General features: G+C 38.7%; 1 protein-coding gene across 3 annotated transcripts in view; it reads left to right on the forward strand.

Moving 5' to 3' along the window:
• The window catches only part of PTPRB (protein tyrosine phosphatase receptor type B), a 126,343-nt gene that overhangs the window by 27,990 nt on the left and 71,751 nt on the right, over positions 1 to 26,602 (forward strand). For 2 of the 3 annotated variants that reach the window (XM_003927795.4, XM_010338431.3), the window contains exons 4-8: positions 4,105 to 4,378; positions 18,185 to 18,463; positions 20,085 to 20,342; positions 22,243 to 22,506; positions 24,511 to 24,780. In XM_003927795.4, coding sequence (XP_003927844.2) covers positions 4,105 to 4,378; positions 18,185 to 18,463; positions 20,085 to 20,342; positions 22,243 to 22,506; positions 24,511 to 24,780 — 1,345 coding nt within the window. Of the gene's footprint in view, positions 1 to 722; positions 3,682 to 4,104; positions 4,379 to 18,184; positions 18,464 to 20,084; positions 20,343 to 22,242; positions 22,507 to 24,510; positions 24,781 to 26,602 lie in introns of those variants that run through there. The other variant, XM_003927796.4, reaches the window with a different exon arrangement.

Genomic DNA, 26,602 nt, shown 5'->3' on the forward strand with positions numbered 1-26,602 from the left:
CCAGCATGGGGGACAGAGTAAGACTCTGACTCAAAAAACATAAATAAATAAAAGGGAAAACGTAACCGATAAAAGCCTGAGTTTAAACTCTCCCTCTTGTTCATAGTATGCTCATTTTTATGGATTATTTAGGTCTCACTAATCATTTGGGAGCTCTGCTGTCAGCCTTAAGTTTCTCCAAAAAAAGAACTAGTTGTTATATGCTTTCGGAAAAGGGATGTCTATGACTGTTGGTCCTTTCCTTCAGGTATTGCTATGATTCTTCATAAACATTGAAGATCATAAAACAGGTAAAAGACACATGATTCTAAATGTATATGTCCCTCTTTTATAGATCAAAAAGTAAAGGATTGTATTTAAAGAAATCATATCTATTTTTCCTAATTCCTTTTCCCAAGGACATTATTACCGTATCACTATTTTTTTTGTTTGTTTCTTACATTTTTTTGACTTTTTATTTTTATTTTTTTTATTTTTATTTTTATTTTATTTATTTTTTTTTTTTGAGACGGAGTTTCGCTCTTGTTACCCAGGCTGGAGTGTAATGGCGCAATCTCGGCTCACCGCAACCTCCGCCTCCTGGGTTTAGGCAATTCTCCTGCCTCAGCCTCCTGAGGAGCTGGGATTACAGGCATGTGCCACCATGCCCAGCTAATTTTTTGTATTTTTAGTAGAGACGGGGTTTCACCATGTTGACCAGGATGGTCTCGATCTCTCGACCTCGTGATCCACCCGCCTCGGCCTCCCAAAGTGCTGGGATTACAGGCTTGAGCCACCGTGCCCGGCTTTTTTGACTTTTTAAATTAATTTTGTTTCAGTGGAGATATATCTTGGTACAAATCACTATTAGTAACATAGAATTTGGAAGCATCTAAACTGTGTAATGGTGAGGATTTTTTTTATTACTCTCTTTGATTTGTACTCCTCAAATTTTGCCTCTTTGTTACGTTTTCTTTCATGATAAGGAAAGATTGTTAAAAGGTATATTGAAATGAAATGTAGCGCTAAAATTAACTGATAGGGTAATAATAGTATGTTAATGCTATGTAGCTTTTTAAAAAACAAATGTTTTGGAATAGCTTGGAGGAGATGGGATATATTGAAGATTTCCACAAATGACAGAAGGATATTTAACATATTAAGTGAGAAGATCCCAAATCTGAGGGGTAACCTGTGAGAATATTTAGAACCCCAGTGAAAAGTACAAATATAAAGATGAGCAACAAAAGTTAGTAAGAGGGCAAATGAGTTTAAAAGAGAGCCAGAAATGTGATTTGGGTACAGTGTATTACTAGGCAAAGTGACATTTCCACAGCACATTAAAGTTTTCAAAGGTACTTTAATATAGTTGTGATATTTGTTCATAACAGCTGTGTGGTATATTTAGAGTAGATATTATCCCAGTGTTACAGTTGAGGAAACCACATTGTCATCTGAATACAGCAAAAGAAGAAAATCATAATGTTGCAAAGGAATAAAACTGGGAAAAGTCACCTGTAAAGGCTGAGGGCAGCCAGAACCTGTAAGAAGGCTTGTAGTATGTATGGATAGTAGGAGGGGATCCCTGCCACTGAGGAAGCTGACAGGTATGCCAGATTGTGCAGAGCCACTGAACTTGGGCACGAAATACAGAGTAAATGTTATTTACTGTGCAGGTGACCTAGGCAGAAATAGGAAGGTTTTTTTGTTCCCAGAAATACAAAGATGTTTTAGGTTTGACTTATCTGAGTGTTTGCTAACTTGAAAGGATTTGGGATCTCTGGTCTGGCTGTAGATTAAAAGTCTATGGAATCTCTCGAAGGAAAGAAACTTCATTTTTTTCATTAAGAGGTATTTTTAAAAGCATGTTTTCTAAAAGAATTGAAACAGGCTGGGTGTGGTGGCTGAAGCCTGTGATCCCAGCACTTTGGGAGGCCAAGGCAGGTGGATCACTTGAGGTCAGGAGTTCGAAACCAGCCTAGTCAACGTGGTGAAACCTAGTCTCTACTAAAAATACCAAAAAAAAAAAAAAAAAAAAAAAAAAAATAGCTGGGTGTGGTGGCACATGCCTGTCATCCCAGCTATTCAGGAGACTTGAGGCTCAAGAATTGCTTGAACCCAAGAGGCAGAGGCTGCAGTGAGCTGAGATCACACCACTGCACTCCAACTTGGGTGACAAAGTAAGACTCTGACTCAAAATAAATAAATAACACAAGAATTGAAACACTTGTTTTTCTGTTTTAGTTTTCCTCAAAGTAGACACAGTAGATACAGTAGACAATAACATAGCTTTATATATAGCCTATTTGAAAAAGAAACGAATATGCCATCCTTCTCACTGAGGTGAACATTAGAATGTAGAATCTCATTTCTTTTGGCAGTTGTTGGGGATGATGCTCCAAAAAAATCAATAAAAAACTATGAGACTTGTTGAAATAATTTTCTAAAATCGCTTGTGTACAATTAAATGCTCCTTAGTTATTGGGAGCTTTTCTAAAATCAGTTTTCAGATAAATAATCATTTGGGTACTGAAGTAGTTGCTAAAGGGCATACAGTTAGGGCTGAACAATGAATAAATGCCATTTTTCTTTGTAAACTTGTGGAGAGCTGACTATCAATAGTAGTTTCTACAAATGAGAGTTTATATGGCTTTCTTCTCTTGGTTGGACAATTAGGGATGAAATGGCTCTAACTACCGGATGGTCAGTGATAAAACTGTTCCCTGTGGGTTGAACATTTAATAGTGATTACATTTGTCCTTGGCGCTATTTCCATATGATTTAGGGAGGATACCTATGCAAGAGAAAAGGGAAAGTGACTGGGAGAAATAATGGTCAAGTTGACAACCCTTTTGGGGTCTTTTTCTATTGCTGGTGTCGGGATGCCACCAGGACAAATGAACGCTTTGAAGTGAGAAGGGCAAAGCACTCTAATAAAAGGCTCAGGAAAGAGTGCTGGCGACCTGGGAAAATGCGCCGCGGTCAAGCTGAATCCTGGGAAAAGCGGTCCTGGAGAAAGCAGATGAGGAAGATAGGAAGGAAGATAGGGAAGGGAGACGCTGGGTGTGGAGAGAGGAAGGGGGCGGGGGTGGGAGCCTGGAAAGTGAGAGGGAGCAAGCACTAATTGTGGCTAAGACGACTGGGTCGAGGACCACAGAGTGGGGAAAAGGGAGAGTCCAGGAGGAGGAGGAGGCGGCAGAGCCCCGCAGAGCCGGACGGGATCCCTGGCCGGGAAGGTGGCGGCGCGGGGCAGCGGGGCCAGCTTGGCCAACCTCGGGCCCCTTGGCAGCCTCAGGCTTTGGCTCCTCGGGGCTCCCTCCCTTGCCGGCGCATTGTTCCTTTGCCGGGAGACGAGGAAATTGCCTTTTGATTGCGGAAGTCAGCGGACGGGGCTGGGGCGAGGCAGCGCGGGTCAGAATGGCAGCGTGGGAAGGGCGGCGCGCTGCCTGCCCCCGCCGCTTCTCGCGTCCGCAGCCCGCCCAGGGCGGCAGGAGCAGCAGCAGCAGCGGTGGCCGCAGTGGCCCCTGCACATCTCCAGCCCCGAGGGAAGAGCACTGAACGCGCGCAACAGGTGACCCCCGCCCCGGCCTTCGGGCCGGCCCACGTCCTGCCCCCTCTATCTTGTCCGGGTCTTAACTACTGAGCGCAATGCTGAGCCATGGAGCCGGGCTGGCCTTGTGGATCGCCTTGAGCCTGCTGCGGGTGAGTGGCCCTAGAAGGGCTCGGAGCTGATGCGCCCCCTCCCCACCGAAAACCACGTTCCCACTCCACTTTCTCTCGGGTTGTGCTTTGAAGAGGGAGGTGGCAAGATTTCATCTTCTGCCTTGGGAAGAATGATCCTCTGCTGAGCCCCCAACCCAGAATGACAGCTTTGACAGCTTATCCTGCTGTCAAAGCAAAAAATGCTACTTTCTCTCTCCAGCGGCTCTCAAGAAACAACTAGGGAGAAAGTTGTCATTCACCTCCCCCGCAAGCCTCTTCTCCGGCCAGAGGGCAAAGGGACTGGCTGAGGCTGGGGACAAAGGATAAGTAGAAAGGAAAGGGTGGCTTGAGGAGCTTGCTGGGGACACGTCCGTGGGCAGTCCAGACTGTGGATTTAAACTGTTGTGTCTGATTCCTTTGCAGACTGGACTGGCGGAGCCAGAGAGATGTAACTTCACCCTGGTGGAGTCCAGGGTCTCCAGCCATTCCGTATCTATCCAGTGGAGAATTTTGGGGCCACCCTGTAACTTTAGCCTCATCTACAGCAGTGACACCCTGGGGGGCACGTGGTGCCATCCCTTTCGGATAGACAACACCACATATGGATGTAACCTTCACGATTTACAAGCAGGAACCATCTATAACTTCAGGATTGTTTCTCTGGATGGAGAAGAGAGAACTGTGGACTTGCAAACAGGTAAAGGATGGCAGGTGCAGTTGGATGGCTAGGCCACTCCGGGTTGGGCCCTGCCTTTACAAGCTGCTGTTTCATTTGAGTTCCAGGCATACAAAAAATGAAGGTAAAAATACCTGTGAAGATAAATATTGACAGAAGTGTCTGGTTTCCTCAGATCTAGCCAGAAGCAGCTTGGTGGACTTTCAGAGACTCCCTTAGTGCTGAAAACAGCCAACTAGCCACTGAAAGGGTTGGGGTGGGGTGCAGGGCGGTCAGCAAAGAGAAACTTTGGGCTATGGACGGAATTTGTTAAACCGATGTGGTTTGAGCTTCCATTGCATTAAATTGTCAAACCCTGGAATAATTTTAAGTAAATGTTTTTAGAATAAATAATGTAAGTACAATATTAGGGATATGCCTTTCCTCAACTTAGTTTTATTTTTAGAACCATACATAAAATCTTCAAGAATAGAATGGAGCCATTCATAGGGGAAAATTAGAAAAGTGCCTTGAAAAGACGATATGAAAATTGTTTGTATCTCTTGAGTAATAACTAAAACAGCATGATATCAGAGAACATACTTTTATTACTTTACACCAATTATTTTCCTTACACTTTTGCCCAATCCTTCCATGTGTATATGTTCAGAGTTTGCATTTCTTGCCTCAGTTTTCTTATCTGTAAAATTGTAGTGTTAGATTAGGTCATTCAAGTCCAAGTTCTTACCAAGTCAGCACTTAGGTATGGACTGTCATGTACATCACCTCATTTAATCCTCAGGGCTACCCTCAGATGTGCTCTAAATGCTTTAACAATTTTGATGTTTTCTGAATTAATTAGTCTACATTATCTCTATTTGTTGCAGCAGTAAATTGTTACTTTCATCCAGAAATTCATATTTAAGTTAAAAATTCTAAAAGTCAAATTTAGAAATGTGTTGTCCTTACTATTCTCTCACATTTCAACCTGAAACAGGATCATTTCTTTTGCTACAGTTCTTCAAAGAGACGTGGGAACTCTCAGTTCTAAAGGCAGGTGCAGCAGTTTCAGAGAACTTAACTAGGCTCATGGAACAAGTCAACTAGATATTAATTCTCTTATTTTTTCAAAGAAAAATATCAAAATCCCCAATTACATCACTTAACTTACTTCAGATTAAACTTTTAGATAATATCTGAGATTTGCAGCAACTTCTCTCTTCTTCTGAAAAGAGAAATCACTTGTTAGAATCTGGTGGTTTGTAATATGGAATCAGCCTGAAATCGACCACATAAGTAGAACATTTTACAAAAGTTTCAGGTTTTTAGTTCAAATGTTGTTGGTTTTGTAATATTAAAGGATAGTTCTTATACATGCTCTTAGTGCTAATACTGTGAAATATATAACATAGAACTTACAGGTGTGTTAATTATGTTTGAAAAGGCATCTGACCAACTAGTGTATGTGTTCAATGGAGCAGAACAATTTGTAAAAGCAGGTTGAGCTTCAGAAGTTTGTCATAGAAAAGATGAAGAAAGACCATTAAGAAGCCAGAAACTGGTTGTTTAACCCAGATTTACTTTTTGGAAAAACAGTAATGGAAAAGGACTCACTGTGGATGTCACCAGTTAGAATAGGCTTTGAGTTTAATTATGCAAGTAGGTGTTTCAAGTCCAGAGGCATTTCTGAAATGTAAGAAATACTTGCATTTTATTGACCATGTTGAGTAAAACAGGACTTCATCAGCATCCACAGTGTGTTAACATTCCGGGTTCTCACCATTTTTCTTAAAGAGACACCCTTCACTTATATTTGTCTACAAATCTTGAGTTTCATGATAAATGTAAAGCATGAAAGTTGCAGGTGGTATTTGCATAATGATAAATTTTCCACACTTATTTCCATGGTGGTTGTTTAAAATTACTTTTTAAATTAAGATACTTTAAAAATTGTTTTAGGGAGGAGTGTTTTAGTTGGTTATTTATTTGTCAGTAGTTCTTTCTACATCTTAAGGACATACGTGAATTATTCACTTAGTTAAAACAAAGTACAAGTATTCCTCTATGTTGATTGCTGAGCTATGGAGATGAGATGCATAAATCATATTTTACTGTTATTAAAGCAATGCCAACTAATATAATATTCAGACTGATGCAGAACTTCAAACAAAAAAGTCATTGAAAATATCTGTGCTTTCCTTATTCTATTGTGCCTGTCTTACCAGTCTAAAACAAAATGGAATGAGAGCAAGACATGATTTGGATAGAGGTATAGTATTTGCTTAGATGAGCTCTATATCATTCCGAGTGTAACTTACCTGATTATTTTTCTTGATAAACTGTCTAAAATAGCTCATTGTTTTCATGTCATATAGACATGACCTTAAGGATTAAAAAAAATTAATTAAATGGGCACTATTTCAGCAATAGTCATTTTCCATTCCAGATTTAAAACCAGAATCAAAGAACATAATGGATTTAAACCCAGTTCAGCTCGCAGCTATCAAACATAATACTGCAGGGGACTATGCCAAGTAGTGATTGCTGAGCTTTTCAAAATGACAAACAAAAAATGGTTCCTGAACTTGTAGACTTGTGCAGAGGTGAGAGAAGGTTATGATGAAAGTGGCAACAGAGCTTTAGCTCATCTTTTCTGGATGAGGACATTACTCTGCCTCATGTACACCATGCTTTTATAACCATAGAGGACAAGATATTTGGCAATAATCAGGTTTATTTGGTTATTAAATGGTCAGTGCAACAAGAATATCCTTTGAAAGCCAAACTATTTACTGTGAACTCACTAGAAATGAGACAGTGAACATACCAAATTTGGACTAGTTGGCATTTTTTTACCTCTTTTAGAGCTCTTCTTCAATTTGGCACTTTGGAGGACTGTACTCACAATCTAGAGCAGAGGTTGCAAACTGGTAGCCTCTGGAGATATCTAGGTATCTAAACAATTGCTATGTTGTGTCTGGCTCATTTAGTGTTTGTGAAAAAATTATTTACAGATTATTTATATTATTATAATTATAATTTATATTATAAAAATAATTATAATTATTTTATAACATAATATAAAAATATATTACAGATTATTTCACCAGCATTAAAAATTGAAAATTCACATTAAAACCCAAATGTATGGATTTTCTTAAATTTTTGGAAGATTTGCCAAAACTTTGCCTAGAACTCTCTAGAGCTGACTTGTAACTTCTCCTTTTAGATAGCAATTCACTGGAATAGCACCTTATTTATTTCCTTACCTGAATGCATTCTAAAGAGATGTGAATTTGTGACTTCTACTCTATAGTTTTCGTTTGAAAATTTTAGGGGGCATTTATTTGTCTGGCAATAAAAGGCAGGTTTACGTACTTAAATGGCATCTAATACATGGTAGGTGTTCCATAAATACTGATTAAATGGATGGATAGATGGATGAATGGAAAGATGAATGAATGGTGAATCTGGGCATGGATGATGAATAGATGATAGATAGATAGATGGATGCTAATATGTAGATACAGATAAGTATGCAGATGTGAATGAATAAAATCAATATTTTAGTGAGAGAATGTACGTATACCAAAAATATGATCTATTCTCATTGGATTATGGGTAATTTATAGAGCCCAGAAAAGTGGCATAATGATAGATAACTTTACCTATAGAAATAATATTTTAGCATCCTTTTTCCTCTTGTGAAGTCAGTTTCGGCTACTTATTGATAAGCCTAGCAAAACAAAATCTCTCACATAATTTTAATTATTGGCCGGGCGCAGTGGCTCAAGCATGTAATCCCAGCACTTTGGGAGGCTGAAGCGGGCAGATCATGAGGTCAAGAGATCGAGACCATCCTGGCCAACATGGTGAAACCCCATCTCTACTAAAAATACAAAAATTAGCTGGGCATAGTGGCGTGTGCCTGTAGTCCCAGCTATTCAGGAGGCTGAGGTAGGAGAATTGCTTGAACTTGGGAGGTGGAGGTTGCAGTGAGCCAAGATTGTGCCACTGCACTCCAGCCTGGCACCTAGCAACAGAGTGAGACACTGTCTCAAAAAAAATAAATAAATAAATAAATAATTTTTAATGCTAATTATTTTAATATGGCTAATTTACTTGTCTTTAATGAAAAAAAATTTTTAGGAACTTTAATTGTTGAATCATGATATCAGCTATTATTTCCACTTCAAACGTTGCTTTATTGTATTGGTTTACTAGGAGTGCCTTAACAAAATACCCCAGACTCTGGGTGGCTTAAACAACAGAAATTTATTTTCTCACAGTCCTGGAGGCTGGAAGTCCAAGGCGAAGGTGTCTGCAGGTTTGGTTTCTTCTGAGGCCTCTCCTTGGCTTGTAAATGGCACCTTCTTGCATGTCCTCACATAGTGGTCCCTCTGTTTCTATTGTCTGTCTGTTAATGTCTTCTTATAGGGACACTGGTCATATTGGCTTAGGGTACACTCTAATGGTCCCATTTTAACTTTATCTCCTCTTTAAAGGCCATATCTCCACATACATGCTGAGGTACTGGAGTTTAGGGTTTCAACATATAAATTTGGCAGGGGACAGAATTCATCCCCTAATACTTTCATAGTTTTAAACTTAAGCCATCATTTCTTAATAATATCCTTATGTCACCTGCATCAAAATATCTTGCAAAGCTGATTGTGAAAGCATATTCTTGCTTTCTACCCCACATGGTAAGAATTAGAATTTAGAAGGAATAGAGCTGAGGGAATCTGCATTTTAAACAAACATGAGAGTGAATTGATGCATGCAAGTTCAAGAGCTATTGACATAACATTTCCATTGTTTGTTGGTGTTAAGATTTTGATACGATTCTTCTTAATGCCTGATCAAATCTATAATGCCTAAGAGTATTTATTATCTTTCCCAGGAAGAAGGAGTATTCTAATATTTGTTTTGTGCTTCTTTAAAAATTTATTTTATTTTCTTATTTTTTTCAGACAGGATCTTGCTCTATTGCCCAGGCTGGAGTGGAGCAGCACAATCATGGCCCACTGCAGCCTTGACCTTCCAGCCTCAGGCAATTCTCCTGCCTCAGCCTCCTCAGTTGCTGGGACTACAAGTACCTAACACCACACCCAGCTAGTTTTTTTAAATTATTTGTAGATTTGGGGTGTCCCTACGTTGCTCAGGCTGGTTTTGAGCCTCTGTGCCCAGCCTGTTTTGTGCTTTTATAGCACATAAAAGACTGCCACATATTATGTTTAATTGGTAACAGTATAAAATATATATTAAACTGACCATCTATAGCTTAATTTTATTCTCATGACAACCCTGTGAAGGAGATATTGTGAAAGGGCAGGTTGCCTAGAGGTAAGAGTTGAGTTTTGAAGGCAGACTGCCTTTGCTGCTTACTAGCCATGTTATTTTGGGCAAATTACTTAACCCTTCCAGGTCTGCTTCCAAACCTATAAAATGAGGATGGTATAGTAATAATAACTCATGGGGTTGTTATGAGGTTTTCATTGGTTCACACATAAAATCTGGAAATGTTTTTGTCACATGTGAAGTGTGTAGTGAGTTTACTCTTACTACTTCCAGGTAGGAGATGAGATTGATCTTCACAAGAATTAACTGATAATTTTTACAAATTCACACAGCTAACATGCAGTAGAGTCAGAAATTGAACTCTGGTTTACTGTCTCCAGCTCCAGTATTCTTTCCGCTACTCTGCAGAAAGAATATTATTTTTAAGTTGGCACTAGTTTTTTTTAAATTATCACGTTCTATTTTATTATTTTTAAAGTCCATTTTTAAAGAGGACAAAGTATATTTTAAAATTTTTTAAATCTATACATACTTAGCATACACAAAAATGGACTAATGGTTAAATATGTTTTAGTGTGAAGCAGTTGTGAGTCTGTTGAACTTCTGGTGATGACTTCAGAAGTATTTAGCAGTCAGCCATTTACAGTGTATTTATTTCAGGAATTTTAAGGTCAAGCTGAGTTACCTATGTGGAATGAACCAGTTCTCTGAAATTGGTCTTCCTTTATGTGCCTAGAAATATTTCTGTATTAGTCTAACTTCTGTTGCTAGGCATGGCATTTTATACATTAGCTAGGAAGAAATACAATCTAACTTGTCTGGACAGAATGAAAGACAAAAACTGTTTGCCTTCCATTCCCAGATGCCAGCTTGCTGGAATCCCTCTGGAAATAAAATATAATATTATACCTTTCTGACCTAGTAGAAGAAACCAACCCCATTCTATATGTATGAATGTATATAAATTAAGATGCATTTATACCCCTAAACATATAGTATGCAGCTAAAATGAACACAGTAGATACATATCTATGTTTGCAGGGATTTTTGTTCTTGATATTGTGTTTTCTTCCTTTTATATGGAGAAGCACAAATGCCTAAAAATGTAAAAAGGATAGGATAATGAACTACTATGTACTCATCACCTCCCTTCAATAATTACCAATTTATGACCAACCTTGTTTCATCCATATCCCCACCCACTCCCCCACTGCACATCATTTTGATAGAATCCAAGTCATGATTACTTCATTTCATTTGTAAATATTTCAGTCTACATCTCTGAATGATAACCACAATATAATTATCACACCCAACATTAGCAATAATAACTTAATACATAGATATCCAGGTATGGAAGTACATATCAAGTGACAGCTGATGAATTTCTACATAAGAAGACTTTTGGACAGCAATCTAATTAGAAGAGGGGGCCAGGGGACTTCTCTGTATATTGCATTTACATAGCATTTTAGATAATATTGAAAAGCCTCAGTTATTGATATTAAAGAATTGAGCTGGAACTACTAAATAATATCATGGGGATAGGGGTGTAGCCGTCTCATTAAGTTTTCTGGGTGCCCTCAGTGCTGACATGGTTCTCTAATATTCACTAAAAGTGAGTTGCTCATTTTAGATCCAGTGTATACAGATGTTACCTTAAATGTACAGCAGCCTGATGTATTAATATAATTTAATGCATCATCTTTAAAGTAAGCCAGAAAGCTGACTATTGTCAAACAATAATAATAACAAGAGTAAAAGAAATTACCTCTCTAGAAATGTATTTCATTAACTGGAGGTTGTGCCCAATTCCTTTTCCATTTTGTTTTTCTTCTCAGTTTCAGAAACCTGCACCAAAGGATGGTTTGGGTTTTTGCCCCAGCCCCACCCTGATTTTCACAAGTAAACCTCCACTTATTTAATATGAATATGGATGTTTACTCCATATTATGTAAAATGCTACATAAATGCAGTTCCAGTCAAGTCTCCTAACCACTCTGCTTGTAACTAGATTTGTTATTCCAATTTCTGTAAAGATTCTGTATCTTTGGTTGGGAGACAGGGATAAAATCCAGTTTGAAAAGACCTTGAGTGCCTAGGAAGAAACTTAGACTTATCCTGAAATGGAAACTCATGAAAAGGTTTTAATGCTTCAAGGGGAGTGAGGATGACAGATGGGGGAGATGTACAAAGAGATTATTTGGCAATCATGGAGGGAAGACAGAAAATAAGGAGGAGGCAGGGCGTGGTGGCTCACTCATGTAATCCCAGCACTTTGGGATGCTAATGTGGGAGGATCATGTGAGCTCAGGAGTTTGAGACCAACTGGGACAACATGGCGAAACCCTGTCTCTACAAAAAAATTAAACGATGAGTGGGCAAGGTGGTGTGCACCTGTGCTCCCAGCTACTCAGGAGGCTGAGGTGGGAGAATCGCTTGAGCCCAGGAGGTTGAGGCTGCAGTGAACCATGATCACATCACTGATCTCCAGTGTGGGTGACACAGCAGGGCCCTGTCTCAAAAGAAAAAAGAAAATATGGAAGATACTTAAAAAATAAGGAAGACTCTCAGAGTAATCCAGCACAAAATGAAAGGACTCCAGGTAAAGGCAATAAAATTAGGAAAAAAGGAAGCAGGCAAGAAAAATATTATTTTCAGAAAGGGAATTTTCATGATCACAGAAATAGATTTAGCTGCCATTTTTGTTGTTATTCATTTTGCCAAACTACCGTCTGAAAAATTCTATAATTCTGAAAAATGCCTATCATTATCCGTAGACATCTATTTTTGTTTTTTGTCATTACACTGAAATGCAATTCATGACATTATTTCCCACACTAGGACAGCTAAAGTGTGGTAGAAAGAAAACACAATTTAGAGACAGGTAGTAGAAGCTCAACTGTACCACCTGTTCCTATACGACATGAGTGAGTCATGTAATGTATCTGAGCCCCTAATCCAACTGAGAAAGCAGTATTAAATTATCAGGTCCTATGCAAATGTAATGTGGTGCTTTTATACTTTTAAGAAAAGCTTTTGCCACATTTTCCTTATCTAGTCTTTGACGGACAATTGGGTTGGTTCCATGTCTTTGCTATTGTAAACAGTGCCCCAATAAACATATGTGTGCATGTGTCTTCATAATAGAAGATTTTATAATCCTGTGGGTATATACCCAGTAATGAGATTGCTGGGTCAAATGGAATTTCTATTTTTAGATCCTTGAGGAATTGCCACACTGTCTTCCACAATGGTTGAACTAATTTACACTCCCACCAACAGTGTAAAAGTGTTCCTATTTCTCCACATCCTCTCCAGCATCTGTTGTCTCCAGATTTTTTAATGATCACCATTCTAACTGGAGTGAGATGGTATCTCAATGTGGTTTTGATTTGCATTTCTCTAATGACCAGTGATGATGAGCTTTTTGTCATATGTTTGTTGGCTGCATAAATGTCTTCTTTTGAGAAGTGTCTGTTCATATTCTTCACCCACTTTTTGATGGGGTTGTTTTTTTCTTGTAGATTTGTTTAAGATCTTTGTAGATTCTGGTTATTAGCCCTTAGTCAGAAGAGTAGATTGCAAAAATTTTTTCCCATTCTGTTGGTTGCCAGTTCACTCTACTGATAGTTTCTTTTGCTGTGCAGAAGCTCTGGAGTTTAATTAGATCCCATTTGTCTATGTTGGCTTTTGTTGCCAATGCTTTTGGTGTTTTAGTCATGAAGTTCTTGCCTATGCCTATGTCCTGAATGGTATTGCCTAGATTTTCTTCTAGGATTTTTATGGCATTAGGTCTTATGTTTAAATCTGGAATACTATGCGGCCATAAAAAAGGATGAGTTCATGTCATTTGCAGGGACATGGATAAAGCTGGAAACCATCATTCTCAGCCAACTGACACAAGAACAGAAAACCAAACACCGCATGTTCTCACTCATAAGTGGGTGTTGAACAACAAGAACACATGGCGAACATCACACACTGGGGCCTGTCAGGGGGTGGGGAAGCTAGGGGAGGGATAGCAGGGGGTTGGGGGTGTTGCGGAGGGATAGCGTTAGGAGAAATACCTAAGGGAAATGACGGGGGATGGATGCAGCAAACCACCAAGGTTTGTGTATACCTATGTAACAAACCTGCGTGCTCTGCACGTATACCCCAAAACTTAAAGTATAATATATATATTTTTTAATTATAAATATAAGGTAAATGTAACATATATATCAAGGAACAGTTACGCAAGACAATGTTCAAAGTACTTTGAATCATAGGCCTTATAGTGAGACTGTGGTTTCAAGTATAAGCCACCACTAAGGCCTTGAAAAACCTAACTTTTCTAAGGCTAAATATTCTCATTAGAAAAAACAGAAATATTAAATGTACCTATCTTTAAAAAAAAAAAAAAAGAGCAGCTTTTGGCACCAATCTGTGGATTGGCTGCACTTTTTGTTATAAGGTTGAATTTATTTCTATAGCAAATACAATTATTTCTAATTCTAAACAGTCTAGAAATTTCTATATCAATAAATTCTAATGTTTTAATGACCATGCTGTGGCAAAAACAAAAAAAAAAAAAAAAAAAAAAAAGAAGCAAATATTATTTGTACTATAAATATAGTTTTTTTCTAAATAACATTAAAAAAAAAAAAAGACAGGGTCTTTCTATGTTGTCCAGGCTGGAGTGCAGTAGCTATTCACAGGCACTATTATAATACACTATAGCCTCGAGTTCCTGGACTCAAGCAATCCTCCTGCCTCAGCCTCCTGAGTAACTGGAACTAAGGACACGCACCATCACACCTGGCTTCCTAAGTCACAGTTTTTTTTAAAAAGAATTCATTTTGGTTCAGGAATTTTGCCATACTTTGTCTTTTCCTTTGAGAACAGAAAAATTGTGTTGACACCAAGCCTGCTTATGGAACTCTGGGGCTTTCTGGTGCTAATAGATTTATCCAGGTAAAATGAATAGTCTGGCCCTTACTGTTGTTACTTATTTTGACTATGCATTTGTCATTTCGTATTTCAGGTCTATTTGGAAGCAAGAAATACAAAGTGCATTAAATTTATGGCTGATGATAAATATTGATACATTGATCAAGACTAAAGTTTTGATTTATTATTTTTGACAGTCCTCATATTTTGTAATACTTCACTGGTTACTATGTGTATGAGTGTGGCGAGTGCAAAAACCAGACTCTAAATGCACACGTCTGTGCATCGGTACCTTTAACCATCAGCACAAATTATATAAGCAAGATTTCCTAATTATGAATCTGTCATATGATCAGAAGATTATAGGTACCTGACTAAATTTTCAAGTAGCATTAAAGATTCTGTGTCTCGCCGGGCGCGGTGGCTCAAGCCTGTAATCCCAGCACTTTGGGAGGCCGAGGCGGGTGGATCACGAGGTCAAGAGATCAAGACCATCCTGGTCAACATGGTGAAACCCCGTCTCTACTGAAAATACAAAAATGAGCTGGGCATGGTGGCGCGTGCCTGTAATCCCAGCTACTCAGGAGGCTGAGGCAGGAGAATTGCCTGAAGCCAGGAGGCAAAGGTTGCAGTGAGCCGAGATCGTGCCATTGCACTCCAGCCTGGGTAACGAGCAAAACTCAAAAAAAAAAAAAAAATCTGTGTCTCTCTCTATATATATACTCACATATATATTTACTGCATACATACACACATAGACATTTTATATGAAATGTGCACCCCTGATAGAAGTATCTAATAAAAATTTGACAACTTTTTAAAATATATCAGAGTTTTTATTGGGCTTAGATTTAAAGGGAGTCTGAAAGCTACTTAGTTTCTGCAGCATGCACAGCAGTAGTGGACAACTGCCAGCAAAGGGCTTTATCACAGTTTAAACGGGGTTTTAAGTGTTTGTTTCCAGTACAGGTTCTCGCAGCCCAGGCACTTCCCAGTCTCATTGTTCCTTTGTTCTAGCGGATGTACAAAGGATTGACTGTTTTGTTTTCTGGTTCAGAAAGATTAGATAAAGTCTGCATTTCTGAACTTCACCCTCTAGGCACGCAACGTTAAAATTCATTTTCTATATCTCATATTTTGCAGATTAAATATATTTAGATGCTACTGATCGTAACATATTTTAGAATTTGTATCTGGCTTGATAGTACATGTAGAAGACAATATTGATCCCTTTTGAACTGTCACTGGAAGCAACTGTCCCTCTCATCCTTGTCCTTAAAATGCCACTTCAGCAGAAGTATGTCATCTCAGTTGGGTAGGACAGCATTGTTCTTGAGTTTCACTGGCTATGAGAATCTCATAATCTCCTCTATATCTTGTTACTTCTCCAAACTGCCTTGGAATGTAAGTATTATTACTATACTCGCCAGACAGATGGGAAAGTGGAGGCTTAGACAGGTTAAGTAACTTGCCCAAAGTTCATGACCTCGTTAGAGCTGAGATTTGAATTTAGTTCTGACTCCAGAGCCCATGCTGTCTGCCATTACATTTCACTGCTTCTGTGGCAGTATTTTCACCTAGTAATAGGTTACATAATAATAACAGCTAACTTTGAGCACTTACTTACTACATGCCAGACACAATTCTAAGTACTTTTTATTCAATTTAATCTTCATAACAATTCTACTAAAAAGATATCATCAGGATTGCATAAATGAGGAAACTGAGGCACAGGGAGGTTAAAGAATTGCCCAAAGTACACAGCTACAAATAGGAGAGCCCAAGTCAAGCCCAGGTCATCAAACTCTAGAGCATATGTTTTTCAGGTTAACCAAAAGGCTGTGTGCTATGAACCATGCAGCCTTGTCTTCCAAGCTCACCTGTGTTTCAGGCACTCTATGAATTTTTGTCTTAGTTACTGCTACTTCAGTTTGTGTGTCAGCTAGCATTTACGTTATTATTACTGATGTTATAAATGTGGCACATATAATTTTTGCAGTATGACATACCTATATAAATCATAGCATAATACATAGAAACATTAGATTTCATAGGCTGTATTAAGCCTTTGGTGTCTATTGGTCAGCCATACACAGTCTTATGAGTTGTCTGTCCACAGCTGCCTTTTGAATATAGAGTAAGGTTATCTTATTTCTTTTTTATATGTTAATTACAAGTGAACATCTTAAAACATATAAGAAGGTTATATCTTCTAATAAGGTCTAGGATTCCTGGTGTTACATTGTGAGCAAAATATAGTCTACCAGGAGGTAGTGAAGTTTCAATAGCCATGCCATTATAATATCTGGCCTGATCCTTAAATATTGTTCTCCAATATCTGGATCCCACTTTCTAGACCAAGAACCATGTTGGATTTCTGAAAATTTCTAATAAAGATGTCTCTCAATAGTTCTACTCTCAGAATTCAGGGCAGGGGCAGCCCCTTATTTCTTGGGTTTAACTCCCCACTGTACCAAAAGAATGGCTGCTCACTAAATATCATTGACCTAGTTCCTAACCCAGATACACTTCTTATTCTTTTCAAGTTCAGTGGTGGAGATTCAACACAGACAAAGCTGATCCTTGGCTTTGAGAGCTGAAATAAGGTGAACAGCTGGGTGCAAGATTTGCCCATTCCCACTTACTCTAGGTGCTCTGGCAACACCAAAGTGCCTCTAAATTGAGATTTTTAAAATTTAGTAATATAGGGGGCCAGGCTAGGTGGCTCATGCCTGTAATCCCAGCACTTTGGGAGGCCAAAGTGGGTGGATCACCTGAGGTCAGGAGTTCAAGACCAGCCTGGCAAACATGGTGAAACCCTGTCTCTACTAAAAATATAGAAAAAAAAAATAGCCTGACATTGTGGCTTGCACCTGTAGTCCCAGCTCCTTGGGAGGCTGAGGCAGGAGAAACGCTTGAACCTGGGAGGCGGAGGTTGCAGTGAGCCAAGATTGCGCCACTGCACTCCAAGCTGGGCAACAGAGTGAGACTCTGTCTCAAAAAAAAAAAAAAAAAAAAAAAGAGAGAGAGAGAGAGAGAGAAGAAAATCTAGAGATATAGGGAATTTCAGCTACCGGGAGAATCCATTTTGGTAAGCAAACCTATCTTAGGTTTATAATCAGATCTGTATCTTTTGTGGTTGTCTAATATCTAAAAACCACCCAAAGTTATGTATACTGGACACCAACAGTCCACAACCTAGGAAGAAGTTCAATGTATGTTTCAAATTATTTCTTAATATTTGTATTTTCTGTTGAGATCTTCATTATTTATCCAGGCATAACCTGGATGTTTGTTAATGTTTGAAAAATTTGCTAAACTACAAGCCAAACAAAATACAACTTTGCTGGGACTTTCAAGATCAGAGCTACTTTAACAACAACAAAACGAAGGAATTCATATGACTAGTAGCTAAATGGGTTTTTTAAGAAAGTGAAAGGGTAGGTTTGGAAATGAAGAAAAATACCAATTTATTTCACAAAGAACAGATTAAGTTTTTAAGAAAAATGAATCTGGACTGCATTAAAATAAGCGGTTATTTGCAAAAGTCTTCAAGCCATGTTTCTTTTCTTTTTTTTTTTTTTTTTTTTTTTCTTTTTGGTATTTGCCTTGCAGATCCTTTACCACCTGCTAGGTTTGGAATCAGTAAAGAGAAGACTACTTCATCCAGCTTGCATGTTTGGTGGACTCCTTCTTCCGGAAAAGTCACCTGGTATGAGGTGCAATTATTTGATGAAAATAACCAAGAGATACAGGGGGTTCAAATTCAAGAAGGTACTTCATGGAATGAATACACTTTTTTCAATCTCACTGCTGGAAGTAAATACAATATTACCATCACAGCTATTTCTGGAGAAAAACGTTCTTCTTCAGTTTATACCAGTGGATCAACAGGTGAGACCTGTTTATTAATGGCTGAGTAATTAATAGTCTATGATACTTTTCATGTTATATTTTATTTAAGAAATAAGAGTAAGATTGCTACTCCAGAACAAAATTAATTAGCAATTAGTTAACTTTTTTTTTTTCTTTTTTGAGATGCAGTCTCTTACTGTCGCCTGGGCTAGAGTGCAGTGGCACCATCTTGGCTCACTGCAACCTACACCTTCCAGGTTCAAGCAATTCTCCTGCATCTGCCTCCCCAGCAGCTGGAATTACAGGCGCCACACCACCACCACCACGCCCAGCTAATTTTTTGTATTTTTAGTAGAGACAGGGTTTCACCATGTTGGCCAGGCTGGTCTCAAACTCCTGACCTTGTGATTTGCCCGCTTTGGCCTCCCAAAGTGCTTTGATTACAGGCATGAGCCACCGTGCCCGGCCAATTAGTTAACTTTTTAAAAGGAGCTTGTGCAATACAGTGGACAGACTGGACTGAAAATAGGATAGGTGGCTGTGCTGCTCACTTTCTTGGCAGTTTTGAAGAAGTCATGGGATTTCCCTGGAATTGAAGTTTTCTCCAATTTGAATAGATACCCTCTAATGGCCCTTCTAACTCAAATCCAAAGCAACAAAAACTTTCTGTCCCATTTTCTAAGTTTGTGCCATAAAACTTATTTTTTTTAATGTTTTCCTTGTTTGTGTAATCTTCTCATAACATCAAGACATACTGTTTCCTAAGTATTTCCATGTTTGAAACAAGTCTTTGTTTTCTCGATATGGTGAAAAATAAGTCATCTATGTACCCACATATTATGATATACATGGCATATTACTACCTCCTTCCATAAAGTACATGTCTTTCATATCATTTACTTTCCCCTCATTTTCTCTCTTCTTTTTATTATTTTTTTTAAATTATACTTTAAGTTCTGGGGTACATGTGCAGAATGTGCAGGTTTGTTACACAGGTATACATGTGCCATGGTGTTTGCTGCACTCATCAACCCACCGTCTACATTAGGTATTTCTCTTAATGCTCTCCTTCCCCTAACCCCCCACCCCCAACAGATGCCAGTGTGTGATGCTGCCTTCCCTGTGTCCACATGTTCTCCTTGTTCGACCCCCATTTATGAGTGAGAACATGCTGTGTTTGGTTTTCTGTTCCTGTGTTAGTTTGCTGAGAATGGTGGGTTTCAGCTGCATCCATGTTCCAAAGGACATGAACTCATCCTTTTTTATGGCTGCATAGTATTCCATGGTATATATGTGGCACATTCTCTCTCTCTTTTTTAAATCTCTCTCTCTGTTTTTCATCTTCTGTAGTTCTTTCCTTTCTCTCTTCCACTTACTGCTGTGCAATGTTACATACGTCACTGGCAGAAACTACTTTAATACCTAGTAAGTAGGGGAGGTAGACAAGTAAATACGATGTAATTTGAGGCTACAGACTTTGAAAAGAGCACTAATCAAAGTTCCAGTGGAATTTCCAGAATTCTGATATTTATTAATGCTATTACCATGTTAAGATGTACAGAGAAACATAAATGAATGTGTAACTTCTAATTAAACGTGTCTATGTCTCCTATAAGGGGAATTATAAATGACATTTTTGACACGCATTTTATCCCACTAGTGCCATCTCCAGTGAAAGATATTGGTATTTCCACAAGAGCCAATTCTCTCCTGATTTCCTGGTCCCATGGTTCTGGGAATGTGGAACGATACCAGCTGATGCTAATGGATAAAGGGCTCCTAGTTCAAGGCGGCGTTGTGGACAAACATGCTACTTCCTATGCTTTTCACGGGCTGACGCCTGGCTACATCTACAACCTCACTGTTGTGACTGAAGCCGCAGGGCTGCAAAACTACAGGTGGAAACTAATCCGGACAGGTAAGTTTCCCCTAGCTAGCTGAAGAAGAATAAAGCTCAAATCAAGGGAATGTTTAATAAATCGAGCTTACTATTTGAGTAACAGTAATGTAGGACAAGTTGAAATTCTTATAAGGTATAGAAGACTTATATCCACTTTTCTACTCAGAAAAAGAAAGATTCTCTTTTATTCTAAAGTTTAGGCTAGCCCTTGGCAACATTTTGAAGTAGGCAAAGTTAAATACTGACATGGACCTGGCTTCTCTTCTTCTCTTTTTAATACTCCATCATTTTGCTAACGATTCCTACTTCCTTTTCTTAACCAGGCATCCACTGTCTTTCTGACATCACTCACAGTGAACCAGAATTACCTTCTTCATGCTATACATAGCCCCACTCCCATGTGACAATCATTTCCAAAACTTTCTAACCACATGACCTGGGTCCCAATACCATAGGACCTATTACCACAGCCTACCCTAGACTAATAAATGAATCTATGCTAAGTATTAATGAATGATTTATACAAACTTTGATTCATTCAGCAAATAATTATTGAATATAAGCTAGATGCTGGGCATTGCTGATACAACATCCAAGAGAGACAAAGTCTTTGCCCTCACGGAGCTTACATTTTATTAGCATCTAATGCTTCTAGCAAGTCTAATGTATAAATGAAATCTCCTCTCTTGGTAAGTTATCTAATTTTAAGAGAAACTGTAATATATGTAGTGCCTTAGATATTAGTTTCTGGAACTATAGGAGGCTGGTGGGAAAGATATTTGAGGGCACCAGTACATTTACATAGCTTTTATAGCACACCTCACATATATGTAGATATTCCTGACCAAAAATGTTCTATATATCTCAAAAGTTATTTATGTACATCAAGAGCAAATTGCATTCCTAACTGCCTTATGCAGAATCAGAGTGCTATGTCCGTTCTTCTCTCTCTTTTTTTTTGAGACAGAGTTTCGTTCTTGTTGCCCAAACTAGAGTGCAGTGGCGCGATCTTGGCTCACTGCAACCTTGGTCTCCCAGGTTCAAGCAGTTCTCTCACCTCAGCCTCTTGAGTAGTTGGGATTTCAGGCACCCACCACCATGTCTAGCTAATTTTTGCATTTTTAGTAGAGATGGGGTTTCACCATGTTGGCCAGGATGGTCATGAACTCTTGACCTCAGGTGATCCACCTGCCTCGGCTTCCCAAAGTGTTGGGATTACAGGTGTGAGCCACTACTCCCAGACGCCCATTCTTTTAAGGAAGTTTCATTAATTTATATTCTAGAAAAAGTATTCACCAAAGGGTATCTCCCTTTTAATCGTTTTCCTTTGATGAAGTAGTAATACAACTCATTAACTTGATCATGATTTAATATAAAAATTAAAGTATTTTTAATCACATAAAATTCTGTAATCGCCAATCAATTGATCAATCTATTGTGTACCCAATTTTATTAAATATTGATATATAAAAACAAAAATGAGGCAGATGACAGACCTTTTTGTGTCTTCCACTTAAAGAATTTCTGAACTGGAAAGGACCATTGTAGGTCTTTGACCTAGCCTTATTTGCAAACAAGAAACACTACAAGGCTCAGTGAACTAGAGAGAGCTGTCCAGAGTTTCCCAGCTGACCAAAATGGCCCAGTCTGAACCAGAATCCAAGCTTCTGCCTGCCAGGATTTGGGCATTGCCACATAGCTTACCTTGGGTTCTACAGCATTATTTTTGACTCTCTTTAAATTTTTTTCATTTCTATTTTTTTACTGTCTGAAGAGGATAATTTTTCCCTTTCAAAGTGCTTGTTTTCTCCAGAACAAGGAGTGTGGCTTGCAGAAATAAAAATACAGGTCAAAATTTGGCCATAGTACTGGTGAGATATTCTGAGTAAAAGTCTCTTTTCTGTTCTTTTCTAATTAGCCCCCATGGAAGTCTCAAATCTGAAAGTGACAAATGATGGCAGCTTGACCTCTCTGAAAGTCAAGTGGCAAAGACCTCCCGGAAATGTGGATTCCTACAACATCACCCTGTCTCACAAAGGGATCACCAAGGAATCCAGAGTATTAGCACCTCGGGTTACTGAAACTCACTTTAAAGAGTTAACCCCCGGACGACTTTATCAAGTTACTGTCAGCTGTGTCTCTGGTGAACTGTCTGCTCAGAAGATGGCAGTGGGCAGAACATGTGAGTCTTGGGCACCAGAATGTTGCTTTTGCTTGGTTGCTCTAATCACTCTCCGATTCACCTTAGAATAGGACAAAATAAGGTAGCAGGAAAACTCCTTTCCCAATCTGAGAAGTGGAGCCTATGTAACCAAAGGTGTCTGGGTTATGGCCCATTTATCTGAGTCACTTAAGCAAATGAGTTTGGATTTCTGAATGATCTGTGTATTGTTTCTGTCTTACGCCTTTTCATGTCACATCGCTTAAGTAGCATAAATGCATTAGCATTGATATCAGCATATAAAACATTTCTGATTGATTCTTACAGTGAGAACCAGTTAGCATTTAACCATGTTTTCCACACGTTATTTTATTAATTTATGTCCTCAAACACTTATGTATCCAGTGCCTTATATGTGTGAGTTACTCTACTGTAAGCTTTGGGCATTGTTAAAATGAATAAGACATGATACTTGGCCTTTAAGGCAGAATTCAGCAAACTACCCCATCTGGTGCCAAATCTGGTCTGTGGCCTGATTTTGTTTAGCCCTCAAGCTAAGAGAGTTTTTTATATGTTTAAAGAGTTGTACAAATAAACAAGAAAAAGATGAGACAGAGACCATATGTGTCCTGCAAAACCTGAAATATTTACTACCTGATCCTTACAGAAAAAATTGCCTAACTCTCGCTTTAGAGAAGTTCCATTTTAATCACGGATGTAGAATACACACAAGTACAAAGATAAAAATAGTACATTTCAATAATAGTGACTGTATTGCTATTTCCATGTATCAGGCACTGACTAAATAGCTTACACCCATCATTTCATTTAGTTGTCACAACAAAACTGTGAGAGATTTCCTGTTATTATCACCATCATACAGAGAATTCAAAGAGGTCAAATAATTTGTCCATAGTCATCCAGCCAGTAAGTGGTGGAGCTAGAATTTAAACCAGGCTGTTTGATTCCAGAGTCCATTCTCTCTGCTGTTAGAGATCTGAATGAAGTAAGAGCTACATGGTCAAAAAGGAAAGAGAACAAAATTCTCTTTCATAAGAGGAGTAAAAACGGAGGAAATGGGAGCAGGACATGGTGATTCACACCTATAATCCCAGCACTTTGGGAGGGCAAGGTGGTGAATCACTTGAGCCAAGGAGTTTGAGACCAGCCTGGGCAACATGGTAAGATCTTGTTTCTAGGGGAAAAAAAATTAGCTGGGCATAGTGACACGTGCCTGTGGTCATAGCTACTCAGGAGGCTGAGCTGGGAGGATTGATTGAGCCCTGTGGTTGAGCCATGATTACACCACTGCACTCCAACAGAGTATGACCCTGTCTCAAAAAAAAAAAAACTTGGAGGAAATGGAAATGGTCTTTAATCAGGACTTTAAAAATGTAAAGTTCATGACAAATAAAGAGGGAATAGAGGGAAGAGCTTTTGGGGTGAAGGGGACAATATAAGCAAAGGCCCAGAGACTGAAGAGCCCAGACTTGCAGGTAAAGTCCAGTTTCCAAAGAGTAGAAAAGGAACGAGGGTGGCCGTAGAAAGTAGTCGGAGTTAAGACTGGAAAGATATGGGGTCTGAACTTGAAGAGCTAAAAATGTAAGCAGAGGACTTGACATTTTATTCTGTAGATTATAGGGCAAACTTGAACGTTTTTAAGAAAAAAAAATAGAGGTTAATCTTGCAAGAACTTTAATTTTTTTAGCTGGAAAAGAAAGAGAGGAATCCATCATGATTGTCATCCAATGTCTCTTCCAAAGGATGCCACATATTACTAGATTCTTAACGATGTAACAGAAGATTACATTGCTGATATTTCTAAAATGATTTTAGCAGATATTTCTTGTCAAATGTCTCTGAAATGAAAAACACTCTTTTGCAATCCACAGACATCAAGATTGTATAGAAATGTTTTGAACTGCAGATATTGTGTCCCCTATCTATTGCTGCCCAAGAAAAGTAAATAAATATCCTTACTTTTGGTTTGTAATATCTCCTTTTTGACATCATTTCACCATTTAGTTCCAGACAAAGTTGCAAACCTGGAGGCAAACAGCAATGGCTGGATGAGGTCTCTTGCAGTGAGCTGGTCGCCCCCTACTGGAGACTGGGAGCAGTATCGGATCCTACTCTTCAATGATTCTGTGGTGCTGCTCAACGTCACTGTGGGAAAGGAAGAAACACACTATGTCATGGATGGCATGGGGCTCATACCAGGAAGACAGTATGAGGTGGAAGTCACTGTTGAGAGCGGAAATTTGAAGAATTCTGAGCGTTGCCAAGGCAGGACAGGTAGGCAAATACGAAGATGTGAATACTAATAAAAGCATAATTTGTTCCCTCTCCCAAGTAACCCACGTAACTGCCACTATCATACCCTGGTGTTTTCTGAATTTGAAATATTAAGGACTTTACGACTAACATGGGGTTTCTATCACCTAATTTGTCAAATTAGAACATTAAAGATCACTTCCACTAGTAATTCTGTTATTTCATGAAAGCAAGCCATTTTAAACACCAAAAGAGTAGGATAGACACAGTCTGAAAATAAAAACGAATCCTTCCCACAAAAGAAGAACCTTTTTGCTAGTGATCAGCATTGTAGAACCATTGCCTTGGCCTCATGTTGACTCATGGGGGGATTTCAGGTACCAAGGAAGAGTGATAAAAATGGAGAGGGATATATTTGGATTTTAGGGAAGGGAAGAATGAAGATACTGAAGCGAGAAAACAGGTTCAAAGAGGTTATGACTTGCTAAAAGCATTGCAATACAATCATGACAGTAAGAATACCAAGACTCGTGTTTCAGTATCCTCATACTGTCAAATACTTGTACTCATATTGTCAAATAACAGAGTTGCACTTCCAAGTACATTGTTTTTTTGATAATCCTTGTAATGTGAAATACTCCATACTTAGAATAAAATTCAAATACCTTCTTTCTTAGTTTGCCTGATCATAAGGAAGTAACTACATGGGTTCAATGTTCTTCTTAGAAGAATGTCATAGAAAAGGATCATAACACCCACTTAGCTTGCCAACTGTGTCTTGCAGTAATCTCCTTATCTTCCAAATATTAATATCCACTGGATGATGATCAAAGACCTACAGCAGCTTAAACTAAGTTACTTTTAGTATTTCACAGGAAAAGTATCTGTGTCATCTCCAATATTTTATCACTCATCTCAAATAACTTAGAAATGTAAAATAAAGGAACATTAGGGGCTCTCAGCATGTCAGCATAATTCTCAGTAGAACTTTTATTTTTATTTTTATTTTTATTTTTAATTTTTATTCTTTGAGACAGATTCTTACTCTGTCTCCCTGGCCTAGGCTGGAGTGCAGTGGTACAATCTCGACCCACTGCAACCTCTGCCTTCTAGGTCCAAGCAATTCTCATACCTCAGCCTCCCAAGTATCTGGGATTACAGGCAAGTGTCACCATGCTCAGCTAATTATTTTATTTTTAGTAGACATGGGGGTTTACCATGTTGGCCAGGCTGGTCTCAAACTCCTAGCCCCAAGAAATCCACCCACCTTGGTCTCCCAGAGTGCTAGGATCACAGGCATGAGCCACTATGCCAGGCCAAACTTTTCCTTTGCTTTTCTCGCTTTTATTTATTTATTTATTTATTTATTTTTGAGACAGAGTTGCTCTTGTTGCCCAGATTGGAGTGCAATGGCACAGTCTCGGCTCACTATAGCCTCTATCTCCCAGGTTCAAGTGATTCTTCTATCTCAGCCTCCCAAGCAGCTAGGATCACAGGCATGTGTCTGACTAATTTTGTGTTTTTGGTAGAGATGGGTTTTCACCATGTTGACCAGGCTGGTCTCAAACTCCTAACCTCAGGTGATCCACCCGCTTTGACCTCCCAAAGTGCTGAGATTACTGGCGTGAACCACTGTACCTGGTCCAAACCTTTCTTAAACTGTATCTCCAGTTTACCTTATTCGGGTAACCTGAAGTAGCCCTCAATGTAAATAATTGAATTATTTCTCTATACTGAAGAAGGAAGAGGCAGAGTTAGGGACTCAATTAGGGTGAATATTTAGAAAATTTATGGATAAAGAATTTACAATAAAATTTTTCATACTTGATTCTTTCATAATTTA

Source organism: Saimiri boliviensis, chromosome 7 (genome assembly GCF_048565385.1).
Source record: "Saimiri boliviensis isolate mSaiBol1 chromosome 7, mSaiBol1.pri, whole genome shotgun sequence".
Lineage (NCBI taxonomy): Eukaryota > Metazoa > Chordata > Mammalia > Primates > Cebidae > Saimiri > Saimiri boliviensis.